Here is a 22,349-nt window from a genome sequence, read left to right on the forward strand (position 1 = left end):
CATTCAAGGCCTGCGCAATAATACAGCCCTGGCCACAAACACGAATATGCAATTGCGATCATTTACACAAAGCTAGGCCTGCGAACGCACGAACTTAAAAACTCCTCTGTGATTACGTGAACGTTTTAACTTAAAAAAGTCCTATCAGAAGTAGATTAGACAGCGAAAACAACAATAGCGAACATTCTGAAGAGCGATTTTGCAAACACGCGTTCCCATGCGATAATAAATCGGTCAGGTCCGAAAGGTCCTACCCTCAATCCTGAAAACCTAGTCTTCAGTTTTACCATTCTCAAAAAAATGACACTCATTTACAGTAGACCAGTGATTCTCAACCTGGGGGTCTGCGAAGAAAAATATATTTTCCGAGTCATGTTTACTAACAAACTGAAAATAACATATTGATAGCATACAAAATCGATGTTTATCCGCGGGGGTGTGGGTTGCAGGGTGATTTCTAAGGGGTCCGTGGAACGAAAAGAACCGCTGCACTAGACAACAAGTTTCAAGCGACACTACCTGGAACCCTAGTGATATGGGTGAACTCACTTTGCATGTTCAAAATAAAATATCGGATTCGCGCCCTGCTCACGCGAATATTCAAATGACGATATGGTTTTACGAACGATCTTTAACACGCCAACACGATCGAATACGTTAACATACAAATGCTTTCTTAAACATGAAAACGTCTCGGTAACTAAGTGAATATTTTATAAACGCGATCATAAGCGTGAACATATAAACGTTCATTGCCGCGCGATCATGAAATCTCCATGTTCTTACATCTGAACCATTCTGTTATCTATTTTTTGCAGTCGCATCTTCCAGGGGCTGAAGAGAAGCGATAAAAGAATCTTCGCATGTCGCTAAAATATGTTATTTCCAGACTAAAATACTGTGTATTGCAATATGTAAGAAACTTCAACATATTTGGGGTTCCTGATAACGAGCAAAAAATATTCGAAAAAGGATCGGAAAATTATGCAATTATGCTTCCTTTGCTAGCGCTACAACTTTTAAATGGTTAAAACGAATAAAATGAACAAAATGAATAAAACTATTAAGATAAAAAGCGCATGAAATCAATACAAAACAATAAAATAAATAAAACCAATGCAATAAACAAAATGGACGAAATTAAAAAATAAATAAAGTAAATAAATTCAATATTGTTAAGGAGGGACCGGAATATGGTAAGTTATTTTTCTAAACAAATGTTTCCAATTCGAAAGACGAGGTTATTGAACTTAGAAATTTTACTATAAACGAAAGAAACATAAATAACATACAAAAAATGAATCATATTAATTAAATGAATAAAATTCATAAAATGCATAAAACAAATGAAATCGAATATGAAATTAAATTATGGAAATAATAAAATTAATGAAATTAAAAAATAAACAAATTATTGAATCATAAAATATATTAAGATTAAGAAGAAACTATTAAGAAACTAAAATAAACGAGGTAAATAAAACGAATGAATGTATTAAATATATAAAACTAATAAAGCGGAATGAAATTGAAAATACTAATTAAAATAAATCAAATTATAATGAAGAAATTAAAATAAAATTAATAAATTACTAAAATTAAAAATAATAATATCTAAAATATTGTTGAAATAATAAAATTAATTCGGAGTAGGAGTAAAATAAATCCAATGATGCAACTTAATAAAACAAATAAATGAATAAAATCAATAAAATCGTTAAAAATATTTAAGTTATTAAAATAATTAAAAAAATAAAATAATGAAACTCTTAAAGTAATAGAAACAAGGAAACTAATATTATAAAAGTAACTAAAAAATAAACTTACTAAAAGGTCTCAGAAGCCCGCCTTGTTACAGTTCTCTAGTTTTAATGGGCTTGTCATTTGAAATGCAAATGATCGGGCATTTTCGGGCTTTTGATTCTTTCACTGATAAGATGACAAAAAAAGGCTTTTGATTTCATTAGGTCTTAAGAGTGATGCTTCTTGAAGTCATATTTTTTTGCCTTTTCTAGGGTTAATAAGATTTAAAACTATCATGGAATTAATCAAATAATGAAAGAATTAAATATTAGAGGGAAAGTAAAGCAATTATATTTGATAATATTATTGAAAACATAAAACATTGAAATTAATTATATGAATAAAATAATAAACAAATGAAAAAAACTAATAAAATTATAAAAATAATGACATTATTAAAATAATAAAGTTTACGCTATAAAAAATCACAAAGTTTATAAAACGATTTAGGTTTATAAAACTAATAAAACTGATAAAATAAATCAAGTAAATAATATTACCAAAATTAATAGAATTAGGGGACTTTCTGACTGTCGTACATATTCTTGGAACCGCCATTCTGAAATATTAATTTTGATCCTCAAAACAAAAAAAAAACGTTATAATGACACAATCGCAATTAAAGTAACAAATAAAAGTAAAAAAATACCAGATAAGTATTTTGAAAAGCCTCCGGCTCATATTTTATGGATGATTTTTGTTCGATTGAAACCACAGATATTTTCAGGACGCTCACCACTTTCGTGCGAAATGAGCGTACTCGGATCACCTATTCCATCATCCACCGTTCAGCGGCTTGCGTCGGCGCACACGATTGCTCACGCCACTGCCAAGAATATACATGATGCGGCAATTGACAGCTGTGACTACCCAGCTTAATTTTTGTTAAATCAATTTTTTTGCTTCTAAAGGAGTTTCTCCAATAAAGATTTCGTAGGTAAACATAATTCCATTACAAAGAAAAAATAAATAAAAATTGACGGTCCCCGTAGGGAGGTCCGCATTACCCCTACATTGTAAAAGGATCGAGTTTAGCAAATCTTCGCCTAGTGGAAAAAGTTTAGTTTTCCATGCCGGTGAAACGTATAATGTTTCATCGGAATCTGGTCGCGATTTTCGGACGGAATTTTGTGGAATTCCTTACCATTTTGATTTTTCTTCTACTTCTACTTTTTTGTTTTCCAATTTGTTCGTTTGCTTCTGTTTTTATTATCAATACCTTCCAATTTTTTTTAATTTTTTCGTCTTTTCATCATTCCTATTTGCCATTCTTATTCTATAACTTTTCGAAACTTTCCGTTTTCATATTTTTTTTAATTTTCTATGCTAATTTTATTTTTATCAATCACATCTATTTCTCTAATTTTATGCAATTCTTCATTCTTTCACTTCCATTCCACTTCATTCCAATGGTTTAAATATTTTTTGGTTTAATTGTTAATGTTTCTTCTTTTCGATTGGTCCAACTTTTCAGTTTTATGCATTTTGCATATTAATATTTCTATTATTTTTAGTAGTTTTTTTTCATTTTTATTGACTCAGGAAATGTTCCTACTTTTACCTACGATCCTGTTAGTCCAGAATAAACAACGAAAAAAGACAAAGACTTCAAATTCCAACAAAAATGACGAAAATTATTGCAATTTTTTCCCACTGTTTTTTTCGGTTTCATAGAAACAAGGGGAGCGGAAATGTGGCATGGGCAGTAAAGCAGGACACCTTTCTAAAGCTGTAGCAAAGACCGTAGAGTAAGCTAGATCAATTATCATCGACAAAATAACCCCATGCCGTACAGTAAAAATTGAAGTTTTCTCGATGCCGGGAGAACTTCTGTAATATCTCAAAGTTGCCGGTTCCCAACCTATGTCCAATCAATCCTGAACTCTCTGGTGGAAATATCACATGAAATTTTCGGTGTTCCTCGAGGCGCTAGACACTCCTTGTTTCTTCTCAATGGTCTAAGACCAGGTACGCTTTGCTTCGGATTTGTGGCAGAGTTTCCTCTTGCAGGTATATTGATTGACGGCCTTCCAAGAAAGAAAAAAAAGTTATTGCAACAAAGACCCATTTAGTTGCTATTAGTGCAATACATCATGCAGATCATGCAGACGATCCTTGTCGAAGAAGACGCAAAGCAGTCTCACCAAAGGTCACTCGACACCAGTTTGAAGGGACACACAATTTTGTCGCGGGGTGGGCGTAGCGTAGTTGGTAAATCGATTGTCTTGTACGCAGCGCACCTGGGTTCGAGGCCCGACCTCGCACATAGGGTTAGAAATTTTTCTAACCCGAAGAGGCGAATGACCTTAAGGTTAAAACCTCTACAATCAAAATAACATAAAAAATGTCGCATCCGGTCGCATTGTCGTTTAAAATCTTCGTTCACTGGAGCAAGAGGTCTTTGAAACAGTGAATCCTGTACTTCAGTAGATCAACGCATGCCAAGGTCGAATCGATAACTACACCATCGATCTCAACTTTTTGAGCGGGTATGTAAACGCGTTACTTATTCAAAAAAGTTTTGTCACAAGCATCGTCATTTGTTTGCTTTAGACAAAATATCCTGTTCTGACCTTATGTAAGCGAACTTTCGAGATATCTGGCACAGCTGAATATGTCTGCGTCTCGCGGAAAATCAGCATACTTAGGGACTATCTTTGATTCGAAAGAAGATCGGATACGGTCGAACCCAGTTCAATGTGTTTGAATTTAAATGGAAACTCGGAGTCTTTGATGACAAATTTTGTTCGATATCTATTTTAGGATCATTTGGGTCATTCCAGGAGACTTCATTTATGCACGGGCCTAGAACCAGACGCAAATTGAAAACTGTAGAATATGAAGGAAGAGACAGGAATCATGGGGGATATAATTTGAAAGAGAAGTCTTAATAAAGGAATAATGTGGACATCTATCTTCACTCGATATATGACTGGATGCACCTTATTTTCTCGGAAATTGGATCAAAGCATACGTGAATAACTTAACCAGCATTAGATCATTAAAGCATCGTTTGTGCACTTACTTGTGGGTGGGTGCTATCTGGAATATAACTGGAATGGCATGACGGCCTCTTGCCTACTAATTCAGTTCTAATGATATGCACCCTAATCGACAGAAAACCACGCTACGTCACTTTGATTTTCATGTTTTGAAAGGCCATTTGCACTAGATGATGCAGATTGTTGAAGCGAACCAATAAATAAGAAGAAATGAAGTCCAAACATATTTTTCCTGAAAAGTTCACAATGCAGTTATCGTTACAAATCAAATGGTTTTGGGGGGGGGGGGGGGTTTGAAAATCGTTGATTTTTAGAAAATGCTTAAATTTCATGTAAGTTTGAAAAATTATGGAAAGTTCTGAAACAAAATAAGCCTGTCAGATACTTTTTATAATTTCGGTTATAATATATCAATTAAGTCAAAGTATGAAAATACAAAGTGCACTTTTAAAGTGGAATAAATTCTTCCCAAACCTTTCTAACGGTCATTATCACATAATTTTGAAAGCATCAAGTTTTAAGATTTGACAACCTCGAGGAAGCTTTCCAACATAAAGAAGCGCATCTTTTTAGATTTAGAAACTACCACGCATAGAATGTGATTTATATTGTTTATACACAGAAGATATGATTCATCACTTATATTAATATCAAAATAACTTGCTTTAAAGGTTTTCTTTCACATATAGTCTAATATATTTCGATATTCTGAATACACTGACTATTCATGTCTTCACTAAAATTAGTTATGGAATGTCTTCAACAAAGTTTTTTTCATTTTGATTATAGAGGCTTTAACATTAGGGTCTTTCAGCTCTTTTTTCAGGTAAGAAAAATTTCCAATCTGTCGAACGGGGTTTGGTAATCGAAGCCAGGTGAGCTACGTACAAAGCAATCGATTGACCAACTACGATATGTCCGCTTTATTCAATAAAGTAGTTTGCATTAGAGGGATTCCATGAGAAACCGGCAGATCGCAACGAAACTTTTGTGTTCGGTTTATGAATCTCCATGATTTTCTCTGGTAATTACAATATTTTAATACAAAGGCAATTTTTCAAAAGGGCGTAGACGTTTCTACGTGCAATAATTTCATTTTTTTTTTGTTCGATTGCACTATTTTATGCAGTAAAACTATCTGAGAACGAGTTACAAGGAATGAATACTTCTGCACGAAAAAAATGCACACTTAAAAAATGTTGTGTCATTTTTCACAAAAACAAAAATTTATGATAAAAACTCAAATTGCAAAAAACCCATTTTTTTTAATTTTTTAAATTTTGTCAACAAAAACCTAAGGAGCATAGCAATATTTTGAATGTAATTTCATGATGGAGAAATTATCAGGAAAAAAGTTTTTCTAACCATAATTTATACAAATTTTCAAATTTCATACTAACTGACATACAAAACTGTGATTTCATTACAGAATATAATTCTAAGTATCATTTTAAATTAAAATGCATTTAACAAATATCTTGCAAAATGCTATAGTTTTCGAGATATTTGGAATTTTGCTCCAACAAGAACAATTAATTCATGTCATTAAGTCTTTTTTAAAAGTTATTCGCGTTACCCCATCATAAATTGTCAAAAGTCTAATGTTTATCGTTTTACAGACACAAAAGAAGCTTTTTCAGTGTATTTGGATCATGGAGGAGCTTTAAAAAAAAGTTTTCCTAACAACAACTTTTGACGAATTTTCATAATTCATACTATTTGCAGTCAAAAGAAGAATTTTATTTTTGAATATGATACCAAACGCCATTTTGAATCGAAATTCTTATAACAAAAATTTTCTGAAATGTTGTAGTTCTCGAGATATTTTAATTTTTGTTTTAACAACCCAATTATTTTGTTTTATTACGACCTTCGTGGAATTCCTTATTAGTAGTTTCTAAAACTTTGCTGAAGACATTAAAGCTCTAATTAAATTTGTTCGAAGAGTATTTTTTTTGTAATTAGGGGAACATGGGGAGACTTGACCAGGTTTTGAGTTAAACCTATGTAAATCTCATAAAAAAATTTCAATCCTTCAAATCTCGTTGAAATGCAATGTGCAAAAGTATTGTGCGTATTCATGATTTTTTGCAGAATTATTGATTTTCTTTTTCAAAAGTTATAAAAGTTTTTCAGCGATTTTCAAATTTTTTTAAAACTCTCCTCATCGCAGGGAGACTTGACCAGGAGAATTTTGAAATATCAGAACAAAAAATAATGGCATAAAACATGGTGTAATGATTTTTTCTCTATTATCGAGGTTCTTAGTACCAATTAAAAATATAAATAGTTTGTATTTCTTGAATTTAGATTTGTTTATGCATTTCCTTTCTAAGATTAACTGTACTGATTCCATCGCGTGTTTAACTTAACGAAATCAGCCATATAACTGCTAACTTTATTGACTAATACTATAAAGATGTAGACTGATATTTAAGGTGGGATTTTTTTGTGACGCGATTAACATTAGCAGTAGATTTCACAGAATTGTAAATGGGTCATTCCACGCGAAGTGATCAAAAAAGATGCAAACTTGAAATCGACCTTCCCGAATTTGAACAAAATTTGGAGGAATTGTTCATCCAGGGCCAATATATAAAAACCCAAATTTTTGTGTCAATTGAACCACCCCTCGGGTCATGGGAGCCAGAGCTGCAAATTTTCAACAGGTAGTTTTGATCTTGAAGGAAAGACAAATCTCAAATCATGCCCTACTATGTTCAATTTGCAGTCTTTAGTTGGCATCATTCATTCAAACAGCCGAGCTGCTCAATCATTTTCCAATCATTTTCAATTTCAATGACCCTGTGAATATCACTCTACTGGGGTATCGACTAGGTTTTTCAAGCAAAACTATTCTGAACATATTTCTTGCTGTTCATGTAAGCTTGTAAACGCATAACATTCCAACATTTGACCTAAACTGGCATCTACAGAGCACATGACAACTTTGGTTAGTGAATGAAAAAGCATCAATTTGAAATGAAGACGTACGGTTTGGTCATGAAAATCCCGCCAACTTGAAAGTGAATGATTAAGGGAGGCTTTGATTTTGAATCACAGTTGGAGTTGAATTGAACTAGAAGTTGGTATTTGAAAATGAAAATTTGCACCACTGATGGGAGCACGGGGGGTGGGGGGCAAATTGCCAAAACCCTTGATTTTCTTTTGATCATATCTCGGGTTCTATTTACTCTAGAATCAAACCACAAGATGGCTTTTGAAGAAAATTGTTCAAGGAGTCTATAAAAAATATTATTTTTAGCCGACAGTGTTGCCAACTATGCATTTTTTTCAGTTAAATATTAAAAGTTAATTTTTCTCTCAATGCATATATTTTAATTTTGAAAATTCTAATGCCATCGCGTTCCTCAGACATTTTTACATAAAAACACTTATCGTCCCAATATAATATGAGCGCATCCTGAGATACACCGTTTTGAAGGGGAAAACTCCGATTTTCTCATATAAAAATCTATTTTTATTGGCCAAAATTGAGAAAATCTTCAAACTGTCATAAAAATCGACCCTGATCTGCTAGAAGCAAACCAAATACGTAGTTTTTCATCATTTCTCGCCTACTTCACGAAAAATTATGTTTGAACTCAGAATACTCAAGTTGGTTTTTTAGTGTTGTGCGCTTGCGATTTTATATGGGAAATTGCGGTTTTTTCTCTTCAAAACGATGTATCTCAGGATGCGCTCATATTACCTTGAGATGATAAGTGTTTTTATGTAAAAATGTCTGAGGAACGCGATGGCATTAAAATTTTCAAAATGAAAATACAGTTAACTCTCTCTATGTCGATATTAAAGGGACCATCGACATAGGGAGAGATCGACATATTGAACACAATGATTTTCTTTGAGACAACTTTTCCTTCGGGACATCATAATGCATACCGGGAAATGTAGATAGATACTTGTATTGGGGGGAGTAGGGTAGTAGAAAACGAGGTAAAGTGCACTCGCACTGCAAAACATCAAGTTTGCTGTTTGAGAAGAACCCCCCATTTGCAGTTTATCATTCTGCCCTACATGTAGGGGAACATGGGGAGACTTGACCAGGTTTTCAGCTAAACCTGCATAAATCTCTAAAAAAGTTTTAAATCCTTCCAAAGTCATTGAGATATAATGTAAAAAGATATTATTCGTATTCATAATTTCGTGCGGAATTTTTAATTTACTTTTTTTTCTGAGATCGTACTTTTTTTGGGAAAGTCTCCCAACTGCGGGGAGACTCGACCAAGGCCTGGGGAGACTTGACCAAGAGAATTTTGATATCAGATAAAAAATAATGACATAAATAATACTATAATCCTTTTTTCCCATATTGTCGAGGTCATTAGATAGCAGTAAAAAATATAAAAGGATTGCATTTCATAAATTTCGACTGTGTTTAACTGTGTAACTGTACTGCTTACATTGCATATTAACACATCACGAAATCAGCCATATTACTACTAACTTTGTTTACTAGTACAAAAAGATATAGACTGATGTTTGATGTGGGAATTTTAGGGACGTGATTAACACTAACAGTAGGTACGACAGCATAGTAAATATCAGAAAAAAATTATCTTTCTTCGGCTTATTGCCACTTGGTCATGTCTCCCCATAAAATCTTGGTCAATTCTCCCTTAACATTAGTTATTGCGTTCAATCTCGTGCAAATTTTAGTAATAACTATTTCAATGTTCCGATTTATATAAAATCATTTTACTAGTTCATAAAGTATAAAATAATGTATGAGTACTTTAGAAGTAATTATTAGGCGAGTAGATATGTCCATACAAAGTTTGATACAAAATCACATCATTTAACGCAAATTTTCAAAGTTTTAAAATTACTTTGACGGATCGAAACGAATAAAAATATTCTTGATTTTTTTTTAAGAACCTAATAGAACATGTCATAGCTAATAATAGAATTCTGCGCTTGGTCAAGTCTCTCCATGTTCCCCTAATTGAAATTGTTTTGACCACGAAAGAATGATTTCCGTGCTACAGATGGCTGCATTTTAAATATTTTTATAGCACGTAAAAGTTAAAATTTTGAACCTAAAAATGCATAATTTCTAGAAAACCTTGTTATATGCAGATTAAGATGAATTCGTTTTACAAAGTCTCGTAGGAAAACATTGAATATCCACTTGACCCCAAGTCATGTCTTTACTGCCCCTACATGCAAAATATTGACATAGGACTTAGCGCCCTGATCGCCAATTATGTGATATGTATATGCTTTGTGATGTCCTGAGCGAAAAAAAACACATCGACATAGAGAGAGAATAATGCAGGCAAATATAAAACTCGGTACATCGAGATAGGGAGATAACGAGATAGAGAAAATATCGACATAGAGGAGTTTTTATACGTGCGATCTGAAGGGACCTACGAAATAATCGAGATAGAGAAAAATATCGACATAGAGAGAGTTAACTGTATACGCATTGAGAGAAAAATTAACTTTTAATATTTAACTGAAAAAATTGCACAGTTGGCAACACTGTCGGCTAAAAATAATATTTTTTATAGACTCCTTGAACGATTTTCTTCAAAAGCCATCTTGTGGTTTGATTCTAGAGTAAATAGAACCGGAGATATGATCAAAAGAAAATCAAGGGTTTTGGCAATTTGCCAAAACGAGGGGTGCTCCCATGACCCGAGGGGTGGCTCAATTGTCACAAAAATTTGGGTTTTTATATATTGGCCCTAGATGAACAATTCCTCTAAATTTTGTTCAAATCCGTGGAGATCGATTACACGGGCCTTGATCACTTCGCATGGAATGACCCAAATATCAGAAATTTTGTATTTTTCTACAGCTTATTGCCACTTGATCAAATCTCCCCATTAAATCTTAAAGTCTCCCCAACATAAGTTCTTATATTCAAAGTAGTGCTAATTTTATTAATATCGAATTTAATACTCCAATTATTGTAAAATCATTTTACTACTTCATAAGGATTAAAATGGTATTTGAGTTATACAAAAAAAAAAATATTTTAGTAGACATGTCCCTACAAAGTTTGATAAAAAAAAAAACATCATTTGACGCAAATTCATGAATTACGGAATATTTTCTATGAGGAAAAGATTTTTCAATCCAAACTTTTAAAATTGTCTGATGGGAGTTTTTGTCTCAAAAGAATACATTTTTCGCAAATATTGAATTGTAAGCATTTTTCTGTGAGCAAGTTTATGTTTATAAACAGTAAACTGCGCTTCCCATTCAAAACATTGTCCTCAATCCATATTTAGGAACATTTCTTCAAAAAAGAGCTCATGATAATTTGACAATCATGGAACCCCGACTAAGAGATCAGTTACAAGATCCAATGCCTAAAATTGGCAAAGTCTCCATGATGCTTTAAAATATAGGTTCTCAATGTAGTGATCAGACAATACTCTCCTAAAATTATCATTAAATTTGTTTTTTTTTTGCTACGCCACCGAAACAGGTTAGTTTCGCTGAGGAATTTTATCATACTCTACTCATTCTTCCTGCCTTTGCGCAGAGCCGCTCGCAGACTAGTCGTTTCGATGTCGTGCTTCCTTCAAACGTCGTCGTATTTTCTGCAGTGGACGATCACATAGTGGACATCTACAATGATCCCACAGCAGTCACACACTGGTGGTGAAGTTTTCTTCAGCAGAAAGTCGTGGGTTAACCGGATATGCCCTATTCGAAGTCGAGTAAGCACTCGCTGTTGGGTCGAATTATCGCGGTCAGTCTGCTTCATTGTGTCGAATTTAACTTTGCGATGCTTTACTTCAGTAGTGTTTACGTCACTTTGTAGCTGATTGACTGCTGAGTATAATTCGATAGCGTAACAATAGTAATCTTCTCGCCACTGCCGTTGAATTCCCATCAATTTCTTTTAATTTTTTTCCATACCATGTCATAATTGTAAAAACTGGAGCTCTGTTGAAAAATAGTGCAATAATATTAAAATAAAGAGAAATTTATGTTTCTTAGCATTGTAATACATATGACCCGGTAATCCAGAAGATCGTGACTCCGCAACTGGATTATAGTATTGACGGATTGATTTGTTTTACATACCATACCAATGTAGTAAGAAAATCCTTTATACGCACTTTCTCACGGTCTACAATTCTAAATTCTACCCTAAGCAAATCACAAACCTCTGCAGCAGCCAATTCAATGCAGACAATGTCCCCACTAAAATCTCACATCTCTCGCTTTTATTGTTCATATCTGGTTTCTCAGCAACTTTCAGATGGAAGCATTCTGAACGACAATCCAAAGTTATTATAATAACTCAATTACACACAAAAAGTGCAGAATTAATCAAAATCATGCTGGTATCTGCATACCAAGCCTATACACTTGAGCAGCCCTTTTTCAAATCTGTACCGAGAACAATGTGGATCTTTTTTCTTGACATCCGAGTCGAGTTGATCAATTTAGTACCAACTACCGCCAAATGACGAATAATGATGTAAACAATAATAATTTCATCAATTTACAACAAACATATCAAGCGGGCGCGTCGGTCGTCGCGGTCGGTAGCAGCTGGTTGATCAACCTCGGAAATTGGATCGTGTCGCATCGCAAGCCCATTTTGGGTCACTTGGGAAAGGGTCGTTTCGATTCTTTTCTTCCATCTCTCTTTAGCCTAGAACGCCAAAAGGGTTCAATGCTTTGTTTAATTTTCGTTATTGCTGGGAAAAAGGAGCAACGAAGCCAAAAATTGTGCCTCGATTCAATATTACGTAATTTGATACCTTCTTGTGAACGGTACACGTTGAGAACAAGCACGAGAACGATGAGGACTCCCCCATGATTCTAGCGTTATAGCTTATAGCGTTTGTCTTGCGAAGCGTTGATGCTAGGATGATGGTAGCACTCACACGTGTGGTTTGCTGGTTGAACCCACTCCCAAAGCGGTCCTAGGAATGGAAAATGTAAGAAGTTTGGTTTTGGGATAGCGAAGAGTAAAAAACTACGGGATAATGATGCCCATTATTACCACTAGCGTTATTACCAGCGAGGGAAGTGGAAAAACGACCTAAGAGGCGATGCCGGGTGGAAAACCGTCTGTTTATCTTTAATTGGTGTGTACCTCGATTATGTTACACTTTATAGTGCGCTTAATTGCTGTTATTTTATGCGTCATTTCAACATTTCGGATTTTTTTTTGTCTGGCTCGACAAGGGACTGGCTAAGAATTGTTCGGTGTGTTTGGCTGTGGGAATTCAGAGGCAATTTGAGCTAAGTCTAAATGTGTTGCGTTATGGAGTTCGCAGACACTATAATTGCATTTACCTTTCGGAGACTGCGAAAAAATATTAGCTTTGAACGTAATTCACAAAGTGAGTTGACTATGTTCTCTGAAGCAATCGATTATTTATCAGTTTCTGTCAGAATAAATCATTCGGAAAAAATATAATAATTTTGTCTCCAACCGTAAAACTTTCCGTCAATCGCATTTTGACTCTATACCAAATCCTGCTGCGGAATTCAGAAAAACATGCAAATGCATACACTACCGGCTCCCTGCAACAATGATCGGCATTATTAAAGTGACTCTCGAAGGATGAATAAAAAATTCACATATCAAAAGTCATTCTTTCGGCTGGAACGGTACAATGGGGGATTCCAATGGAGGGCCTTGCATCGGCGCTGGTAACGGCAGTGGCAGCATCTACAACTTGTCAGCCTGACAAGCCCGTGTTATGTGTCTGGTTGAGCGGGAAACGTTTATGTTTTCCCCCCGGAGATGCACTTAGGCTAGGCATTCTGTAAGAGGGAGCCGTTGGGTGATATATTCAGAGCAGCCTCCGACCGACGTGACGCTCTCAAGGGTGGACACATGCACGCAATCCTGTGGGGAACTGAAGCAGTTTCTACCCTGCGTTTTATGGAAATTTGTAGTCAGTGAGAGAGGGGTATTCATCAAGGCCTCTTTATGGATTTTTGTGGAGGAATCCTGTTGAGAGGGAGAGAGTGAGTACTTCGCAGCGGAGGGGACTTTTAAATTATGCTGTATTTATGCAAAGAGACCTATTGAAGTGAACAGCCAGTTTAGATGAAAGAGTGATTCGTTCCAGTGTTGAGAGATTGCCAAAGGGGATGCAGTACAGCAAGTAAGGTTGGGGAATGTGCTGCGAATGGTGATGGTGATGATGATGAAAATGCCTTTGGTTTTTTTTTCTTCTTGATTTCAAACACATGCGTTTATATCACTTCGCCCACTTTGTCTAGTGGATGACTTGTTTGAAGGTTCTCCAGCCACGTGGATGCCACTGAATTAATATCTTCTCGAATCTCGTTTACTGCGAAAGTCGCAGCTGTGAAGCGATTCTATTTCGGCTTTATGCAAATTTTCCGAAACAATCGTTCATCTTCATGGTTAAGTTGAAAGTAATGAACGAAAAGTGTGAAAACAATTTTAACGATCTGTAATAATATTTTAATTAGAACTGCTTTGAAAATCATGAAACTTGCGCTTCTCATCAACGTGAAATAATTCATAATCGAGCGGCTGAAATTCGAAAAGACAGGTCATGTTTTATAAGACCCCTTTGATCCGCAAGAGTGTAAAAGTCCGCTAGAAAAGTTCGGGTTGACAATCTTGGGCATAGGAATTGCAAAAAATTGCTTCCAAAGATATAGTCGAAATGTAAGGGTAAAACGGAATAAAAATGACTGACTTTTGCTCACATACGTCTGTTACACTCCACAGTAACAGTAGGTTAAATTTCTTTAGAAAAACGCGTTTGTTTGTGAGAGATGTCAAACCAAAGGATTCAATTTTTTCAATTTCATTTTTTTTAAATTGGAACTCATGTGTTATGATCAAACTATGCAAGGTATTTTTGACGGTTAGGGCAGTTGCCTAACAGGCCCAATCGAAGACTGCGAGGTTTTGAATATAGGACCCGCGTGTTCGTTTTCTACCATTCGTTGCATGGGTTTTGAAAGAGCAACATATAGATTGGAATGTTCCCGTTTCCTAACTGTGTGCAAAGTTTATTGAGCTCTCTCCACTCTGCTGTGTGTGGTTAAACTTTACACACAAGAACTAGTGGGGTAGTATAGCGAGTTAAGGGAATATATAGAAGTTCCTCATGTCCGTTTTCTGCTATTCGTTGCTTTGGTATTGAACGATTAACATACAGGGGAACTGTGTCTAAGACAAATAGTGAAATAGCAAATTCGACTCATCCATTGATGCATTGCTCACAAATTACATGCAAATCGTGATTTGAGATCATATTCCATCAATTTAGTAACTTACGCTAATTAAAGTTTTGGGTCGTGATAAAGAGGCACCAAATCATCATTTCAAAAGTGGTATGGGAAACGTCTGGCATGAGTAAAGATAGACTTAGAACAAGGGCAGAGTGAGAAGCTTCTGGACCAATAAATTTTGTTAAACAAAATTCTTTCCATACCCTAGAGTGTCCGTCATACCCAACATTGAATCATTAAATAGTTTGCAGAACTAATACGAAATGAGTACCCAACTAGAGCTAGGATGAATACTGTTTCCACTCCTACATCAATAAAACCTCGAACAAACTGAATAAATTATAGAAAATCACTAAAGCAAAGAGGATTAAAGCATTAACACAAATGCAAAAAAAAATTATCAAATTTATCAAGTCAGCAGAAATATTAATAGAAAACAAATTATGAAAATAATTTCATTATATAAGTTCAGCTCACTAAACGTTAAATTGGATAATATTAAAAAAGCTATAAAATGAATATAATAAATTGAGTTTGGGAAATTAACAAATTGGATGGAATGAATGAAAAAAGGATAAATAAAATAAAGAACAAAATAACATAATGCATTAGATAATTTAAACGAAAAAAAAATGAATATTATGAATAAAATTAATTAAACGAATGAATTGAATAAACTAAACAAAATTAATAAAACGAATATAAAGAATAATGTCTACAAAATTTATAAAATAAGCGACGTGAATAATATCAATAAAACGAGTAAACCAATTCAAACAAAAAAAATGCACAAGATAAGTGGGTTGAAAGAGAAATGAAGAAACTGAATAAAAGTATGAACTGGAAGAAATTATTGGAATGAACAAAATGAACAAAATCCATTAAATGAATGAAACGAATAAAAAAAATATGAATATTAAAACGAATCAAACTAAAATTACTAAAATAAAGGAAATGAATAAGTAAATAAAACAAATAAAATAAATAAAATTAAGGAAATGAAAAGTATAAAAAATAATAAAACAAAGGAATGAATAAAACGAAAAAACCGAATCAAGCGGAAAAAAGCATAGGATGCACGAATTAAAAAAAATAATAAAACGAATAATACGAATAAAATACTCTTATCTCGCAAAAGTTGAATATCTCCCGTTAGTGAGCAAGAATTACAATGCCTGAAACATGAAAGACTACGATGAATAAAACGCATAAAACGAACAAAAGACTAAAATGAAGAAAAGGATAAAATTTGTAAAATTCATAAAATAAACAAAAAATAGAATGAATAAAATGAAAAAACTGAATAAAATTAATAAAATGAATAAAATCAATAAAAGGAATATAACGAATATAATGAATATAATGAATATAATGAACATATTGAATATAATTAATATAATGAAAAAAATGAAAAAAATTATTCATTAAAATGATTGAAATGAATAAAATTAATGAAATTAATAAAATTAATAAAGTTAATTAAATTGATAAAATTATTAAAATTATTAAAATTAACAAAATAATAAATTTAATGAAATTTAAAAAAATAATAAAATTAACGAAATTATTAAAATAATAAAACAAAAAGAATTAAGAAAATTAATAGAATTAACAAAATAAAAAAATGAATAAAGCCAATAATATCAATAAAATTTAAAAAAAAGTAATAAAACAAATGAAATTAAAAAAATTAATAAAATAATTAAAATAAATAAACTTAATAAAATGAATTAAATCAATGAAACCAATTAAATCAATGAAATCAATGAAATCAAGGAAATCAAGGAAATCAAGGAAATCAAGGAAATCAAGGAAATCAAGGAAATCAAGGAAATCAAGGAAATCAAGGAAATCAAGGAAATCAAGGAAATCAAGGAAATCAAGGAAATCAAGGAAATCAAGGAAATCAAGGAAATCAAGGAAATCAAGGAAATCAAGGAAATCAAGGAAATCAAGGAAATCAAGGAAATCAAGGAAATCAAGGAAATCAAGGAAATCAAGGAAATCAAGGAAATCAAGGAAATCAAGGAAATCAAGGAAATCAAGGAAATCAAGGAAATCAAGGAAATCAAGGAAATCAAGGAAATCAAGGAAATCAATGAAATCGATGAAATCGATGAAATCAATGAAATCGATTAAATAAATAAAATCAATGAAATCAATGAAATCTATGAAATCAATGAAATCTATGAAATCTATGAAATCTATTAAATCTATGAAATCTATGAAATCTATGAAATCTATGAAATCTATGAAATCTATGAAATCTATGAAATCTATGAAATCTATGAAATCTATGAAATCTATGAAATCTATGAAATCTATGAAATCTATGAAATCTATGAAATCTATGAAATCTATGAAATCTATGAAATCTATGAAATCTATGAAATCTATGAAATCTATGAAATGAAATCAATGAAATCAATAAAATCGTTAATGTCAATAAAATCAAAAAAATCAAAGAAATCAATAGTATCAATACAATCAATTAATTCAATAGAATCAATAAATTCAATAAAATCAATGAAAAAACCCATTTTAATCCACCTGGTGGTGCAATTGTGCCTTTCTCATTTATCCAAACTACGATTCCATGGCTGGGTATGTTTAATATAATGGTGGAAATGTCAATTACATATTCAGTGCGATTTACACATACGTACAATGAATCGACAGCTTCGAAAGTTAAGAGGGATTAAGTTGACGATGTTCAGAGTGATTGCATAACATTTCTATAGGAGAAAGGTAAAAATGTGAATTTGCTGTGTGTCCGCACTCTTCAATCCGTAACTCCGGAACCGGAAGTCGGAATTTAATGAAATTCAATAGCAGCCTATGGGAGCGTTGTACCTTTCATTTGAGACTAAGTTTGAAAAAATCGGTGCATCCATTCCTGCGTAACCGATTTGCTTATTTTTGGCCACATACACACGCACACACACAAGTACGCACGCACGCACAGACATTCAACGAACTGAGTCGAACGGTATATGACAGACGTCTCTCCGGGCCGGGATTAAGTTGACAATGTAGGAGTGATTGCATAACCTTTCTATAGGAGAAAGGCAAAAAAATCAAAATCAATAAAATCGTTAAAATCAAAAGAATCAAAGAAATAAAAAAAATCAATGCAATCAATAAAACGAAGAAAACAAAGTAAAATGAAGAAAACAAAGAAAACAAAGAAAACAAAGAAAACAAAGAAAACAAAGAAAACAAAGAAAACAAAGAAAACAAAGAAAACAAAGAAGACAAAGAAAATAAAGAAGACAAAGAAAATAAAGAAAACAAAGAAAACAAAGAAAACAAAGAAAACAAAGAACACAAATAAAACAGAAAACAAATAAAACAGAAAAGAAATAAAACGAAGAAGACGAAGAATACAAAGAGAGTGAAGAAAAATAAAAGAAAACGACGAAAACTAAAATAACAAGGAAACAAAGAAATCGAAGAAAATAAAAAATACGGTGAAAACGAAGAATATGAATAAAACAAAGACATTGTAAATAAAAAAAAATGAAATAAAACGAATAAAATGAAAAGGACGAATAAAACGAATGACACGAATAAACAAATGTTTCGAATAAAAAAAATTAAACGAATGAAGCGAATGAAACGAATTAAACGAGTAAAATATATACAATGAGTAAAACGAACAGAACGAATAAAATCAGAAAAACGCATAAAGCGAATAAAACGATCAAAATGTATCAAAGTTGAATCAATCAATAAAATGACTAAAATAAATTGAATAAACAAAATGAATAAACGAGTGAAATGTAGAAAAATATTACAACGAATAAAACAAATAAAATAAATTAGTGAAACAAAATGAACAAATGAATAAACGAATAACACGTAGAAAACGAAAACGATGAATAAAACGAATGAAATGAATGAAATTGATTAAATGGATTCGATGAACAAAATAAATATATTCAATAAAATGAATAAAATGAGTGAAGTGAATAAAATTGATCAAATGGATAAAATAAATAAAAAGAAAAGAATTAACAAAATGAATAAAAAGAAGAAAAAATATACAGAATAAAATCAATCAAATGATTAAAATGAAAAATAAAACAAATTAAGAAAGCTCTAAAATAATACAATAAATAAAATTTTGACAATTGTTCAAAATGAGTGACTGAAAATAGTAAGATTATTAGAATGAAAAAACTGAATAAATTGTATGAACTGTAAAAAACATATTGAAGGCATAAAATGAGAACAGTGAATAAAGCAAGTTAAATGAGAGATATGAATGAAACGTATGAAATGAACAAACGGATCAGAATGAAACTGAAGAATGGATCGAACAAAATATGTAAAATGCAAGTGACTTGATTTCAAGTGAACAAAATAAATAAAAGGAATACTGAATGAAACGATCATACATTTAAAACCAGTCAAATATTCAAAATGAACAAAATGACCAAAACAATTAAATTTATTAACCTACGAAAATAAGAATAAAGAATGAAATTGAAACAAAATGATTCAAATAAAGTAAATGAGTAAAGCGAATTGTACGAATTTGAGAACCATTGATTGAATGATTAATTGATATGCAGTCCACTTTCTAGTGCTTCCATTCTTTTCTATTTCCACATTTTTGGTTTCATTCTTGACGGCGTTGTTTACCCTCAAACGCTATAACCCCAAAATTGTTGCCACTATAATGGATCATTTTCGACTCGGTTTAAAATTCAATGTCAAATATCTCTAGTTTAAATTAATTAATTTAAAAAAAATTACGTTGTAGTTCAATGTTTGACTCAAACAAACATATTTTCATTTAGCATTTTTTATTTAAAAAAACCAAAATCTGCGAAATATAAAACTTTTTTTTGTTGAAAAACACTTTTTTTAACATTGATATTATACCCTTATTTAGAACAAATCAACAGCACAAGCACAAAAATGTTAGTTTACGGATTGTTCTTCAAGATTCCAATGGGGGTTTTTTGATGCATTTAAAAAAGTATATTTTCTCAGCAGATCGATAGTTGGAAAAATAGACATTTTCAGAACATTATAACAAATATCATTTTTGATGTTTATGAACAGTATTGACAGGAATAAAAACTAAGAACATGTTTTTACGAAATTGACATTTAATATTGTCATTGAAAGTACAAATTAGTAGTAGTTCACTTTGCTCGATGTCTGTAGCAATATTAGAATCAACTTCGGATTCATTTTCTTCGTTGTCGGCAGCCATTTCTACTCCCTTTTCTGCCTCGACGAGCTCCGTTGCCTGGCGGACTAAAGATCGCGTTGCGCGTGCAGACATAGCCTTGAAAACAAAAAGAAAATAAAGATTACTCCTAATAATATTTATCCACCTTAATATAGTTAAAAAGTAATGCGATTATGGGCAGTATACAAATTAGTACCATGAACAAGAGTTCTTGGCGTAGATTCGCTAGCTGAAAACAAATTTTCGCTTTCGCTATCTCACAATCAAACAAGAGCTTCTGCACTTCCCGGGTCATCAGTTGTTTAGTCCCAATATTTTACTTTGTCTTTTGGAACTGTTCAGAAAGATGTCTTATAGTGCATGATACATGAAAATCATTACAGTTTTCGGAAGGAAACGTCTTTTGCCCTTATCTCCTCAAAGTACTAAAATGTGATTTTCCTTGAAAGGCTCAAAGTAGATGCATGGCAGTTTGTAATTCAACAAGATTTCGCATTGTGTTTTCTTGATAGTTCACCATTCTATATAATGTCCAGCGCCGAAAAGTTTCAACTATAATTCACACTAGCGTGTATATCACCTAAATGAAAAAAAAAAAAACAAAATATTTATGCTCATATATGAATGTTTGTTATTATTATACACCTTTTGTTTTATTCACTGTCAAGATTGTCGTCTCTCATCTCTGGTATCGAATTTAGCGTTACTATCGCTATCGTCTTCGGAAATCAATTATTGTTTAACCTCTTCTGGCAAATCTGTCCAACCTTTCGATTTTTCATGCCTAAAACAAGTGGTAATCAGATCGGATACCACCAGCAACCCGCAAAATACATCACGTAGCGTCCTTTCTCGCAGTTCTTTCTATACCAACCCTCCCCCTTCTGAATAACGTATTGCTATATCATAAAAGCCAATTTTCTTATTCAAATCCATGATCAGCTGAATTCAGAAAATGTATCTAGTTCATGCTCATAACAGTACATAATAAATGAAAATCACTATTACTGGTAAAACTTTTTTTTTCATTATCATTTTACACACCGTTCCCGGTTTTCTGTTGTTCATGCAAACCATCCTGATTATGATGGATTAAAAAGCATCCATCGTTCGCTCGCTGGGGATAGATATTTATCATACATTCCCAGACTGATCAATAATTTTCAATCGGCCTGATTTGCTTTTCCTGATGCTGAGCAATCATAATAATCATCATAATGGTGCATGCACACAATGTACAGCGCACAAACTGGTCGGGGCCTCGGGATTTCCACCGGATATGGCAGACCCCTAAGTGCTACCCCAAATCATCGAGCAACTAGGCTTCAATGCAAAACTAGTAAGTTGGAATCGTTTGGGGAAAAAGTACGAACAGTGGTTCAATATCGAAATTGAACATCAGGCTGTCATGTTTTTTTTTCTCGTGGCCATGGGAGTTTACTGTGCCTTTGCTGTGTCAGATGACAAGAGGCATATTTTTTGCTGACGATGACACAGACAGTTTTGTGTAGCATCACCACTCGGCTGACAAGCGAGCGTGCATAATTTTGTGGTTTGAGGTGCTTCATAATAGGAAAAAAAAGCGACTGATGAATTATAGGAAACCATAACTGATTCCTTCTCTGATTTGATGTTTCGTCTGTACCACCGATTTATTCTGGCGATGTCCAGCAAAAACAAATATCATTTGCCTATTTTGACTTTAATACTAGAAATTTCAAAATTATTTAAAGAGTTCTTTTATTTATTTATTTTCTTTTAAGCTTCGGACTGGATATTCTACTTAGGTCTCGGGTTCATCGTAACGCTGTGCATCACATTCTTCGTTTTCCTGATCCACATTCGCCGGCATCGTCAAAAGATTCCTGCATACAGCATCACCAGAACGGCACCGGATCAGCATACCTACACGCATGAGTTTCAAAAGAAGCTTACCTACAATTCTAACACTCCGGACATAAACATTCGAGTCAACAACTTTGAGTACTCCAACGGGAGTACTATGGAAGCACCTAAAATCCCCGGCCAAACTGTACCCCTGCTGTTGCCCCGATCGGTCTCCACCGAGCATCACTACGACGAACCGCAATTTGCTTCGAGGTAAGTTTATCTGT

At 33.0% G+C, this 22,349-nt stretch overlaps 2 protein-coding genes across 2 annotated transcripts in view; both read left to right on the forward strand.

Moving 5' to 3' along the window:
* Positions 1-22,349, forward strand: part of LOC131680735 (netrin receptor unc-5-like) — a 1,096,742-nt gene that overhangs the window by 333,555 nt on the left and 740,838 nt on the right. The window lies entirely within an intron of this gene.
* LOC131679711 (netrin receptor unc-5-like) overlaps positions 1-22,349 on the forward strand; it is a 159,019-nt gene that overhangs the window by 128,340 nt on the left and 8,330 nt on the right. Inside the window, exon 6 of the mRNA XM_058960445.1 lies at positions 21,999-22,335. Within this exon, the coding sequence (XP_058816428.1) occupies positions 21,999-22,335 (337 nt within the window). The remainder of the gene's footprint in view (positions 1-21,998; positions 22,336-22,349) is intronic.

Source organism: Topomyia yanbarensis, chromosome 2 (genome assembly GCF_030247195.1).
Source record: "Topomyia yanbarensis strain Yona2022 chromosome 2, ASM3024719v1, whole genome shotgun sequence".
NCBI classification, from domain to species: domain Eukaryota; kingdom Metazoa; phylum Arthropoda; class Insecta; order Diptera; family Culicidae; genus Topomyia; species Topomyia yanbarensis.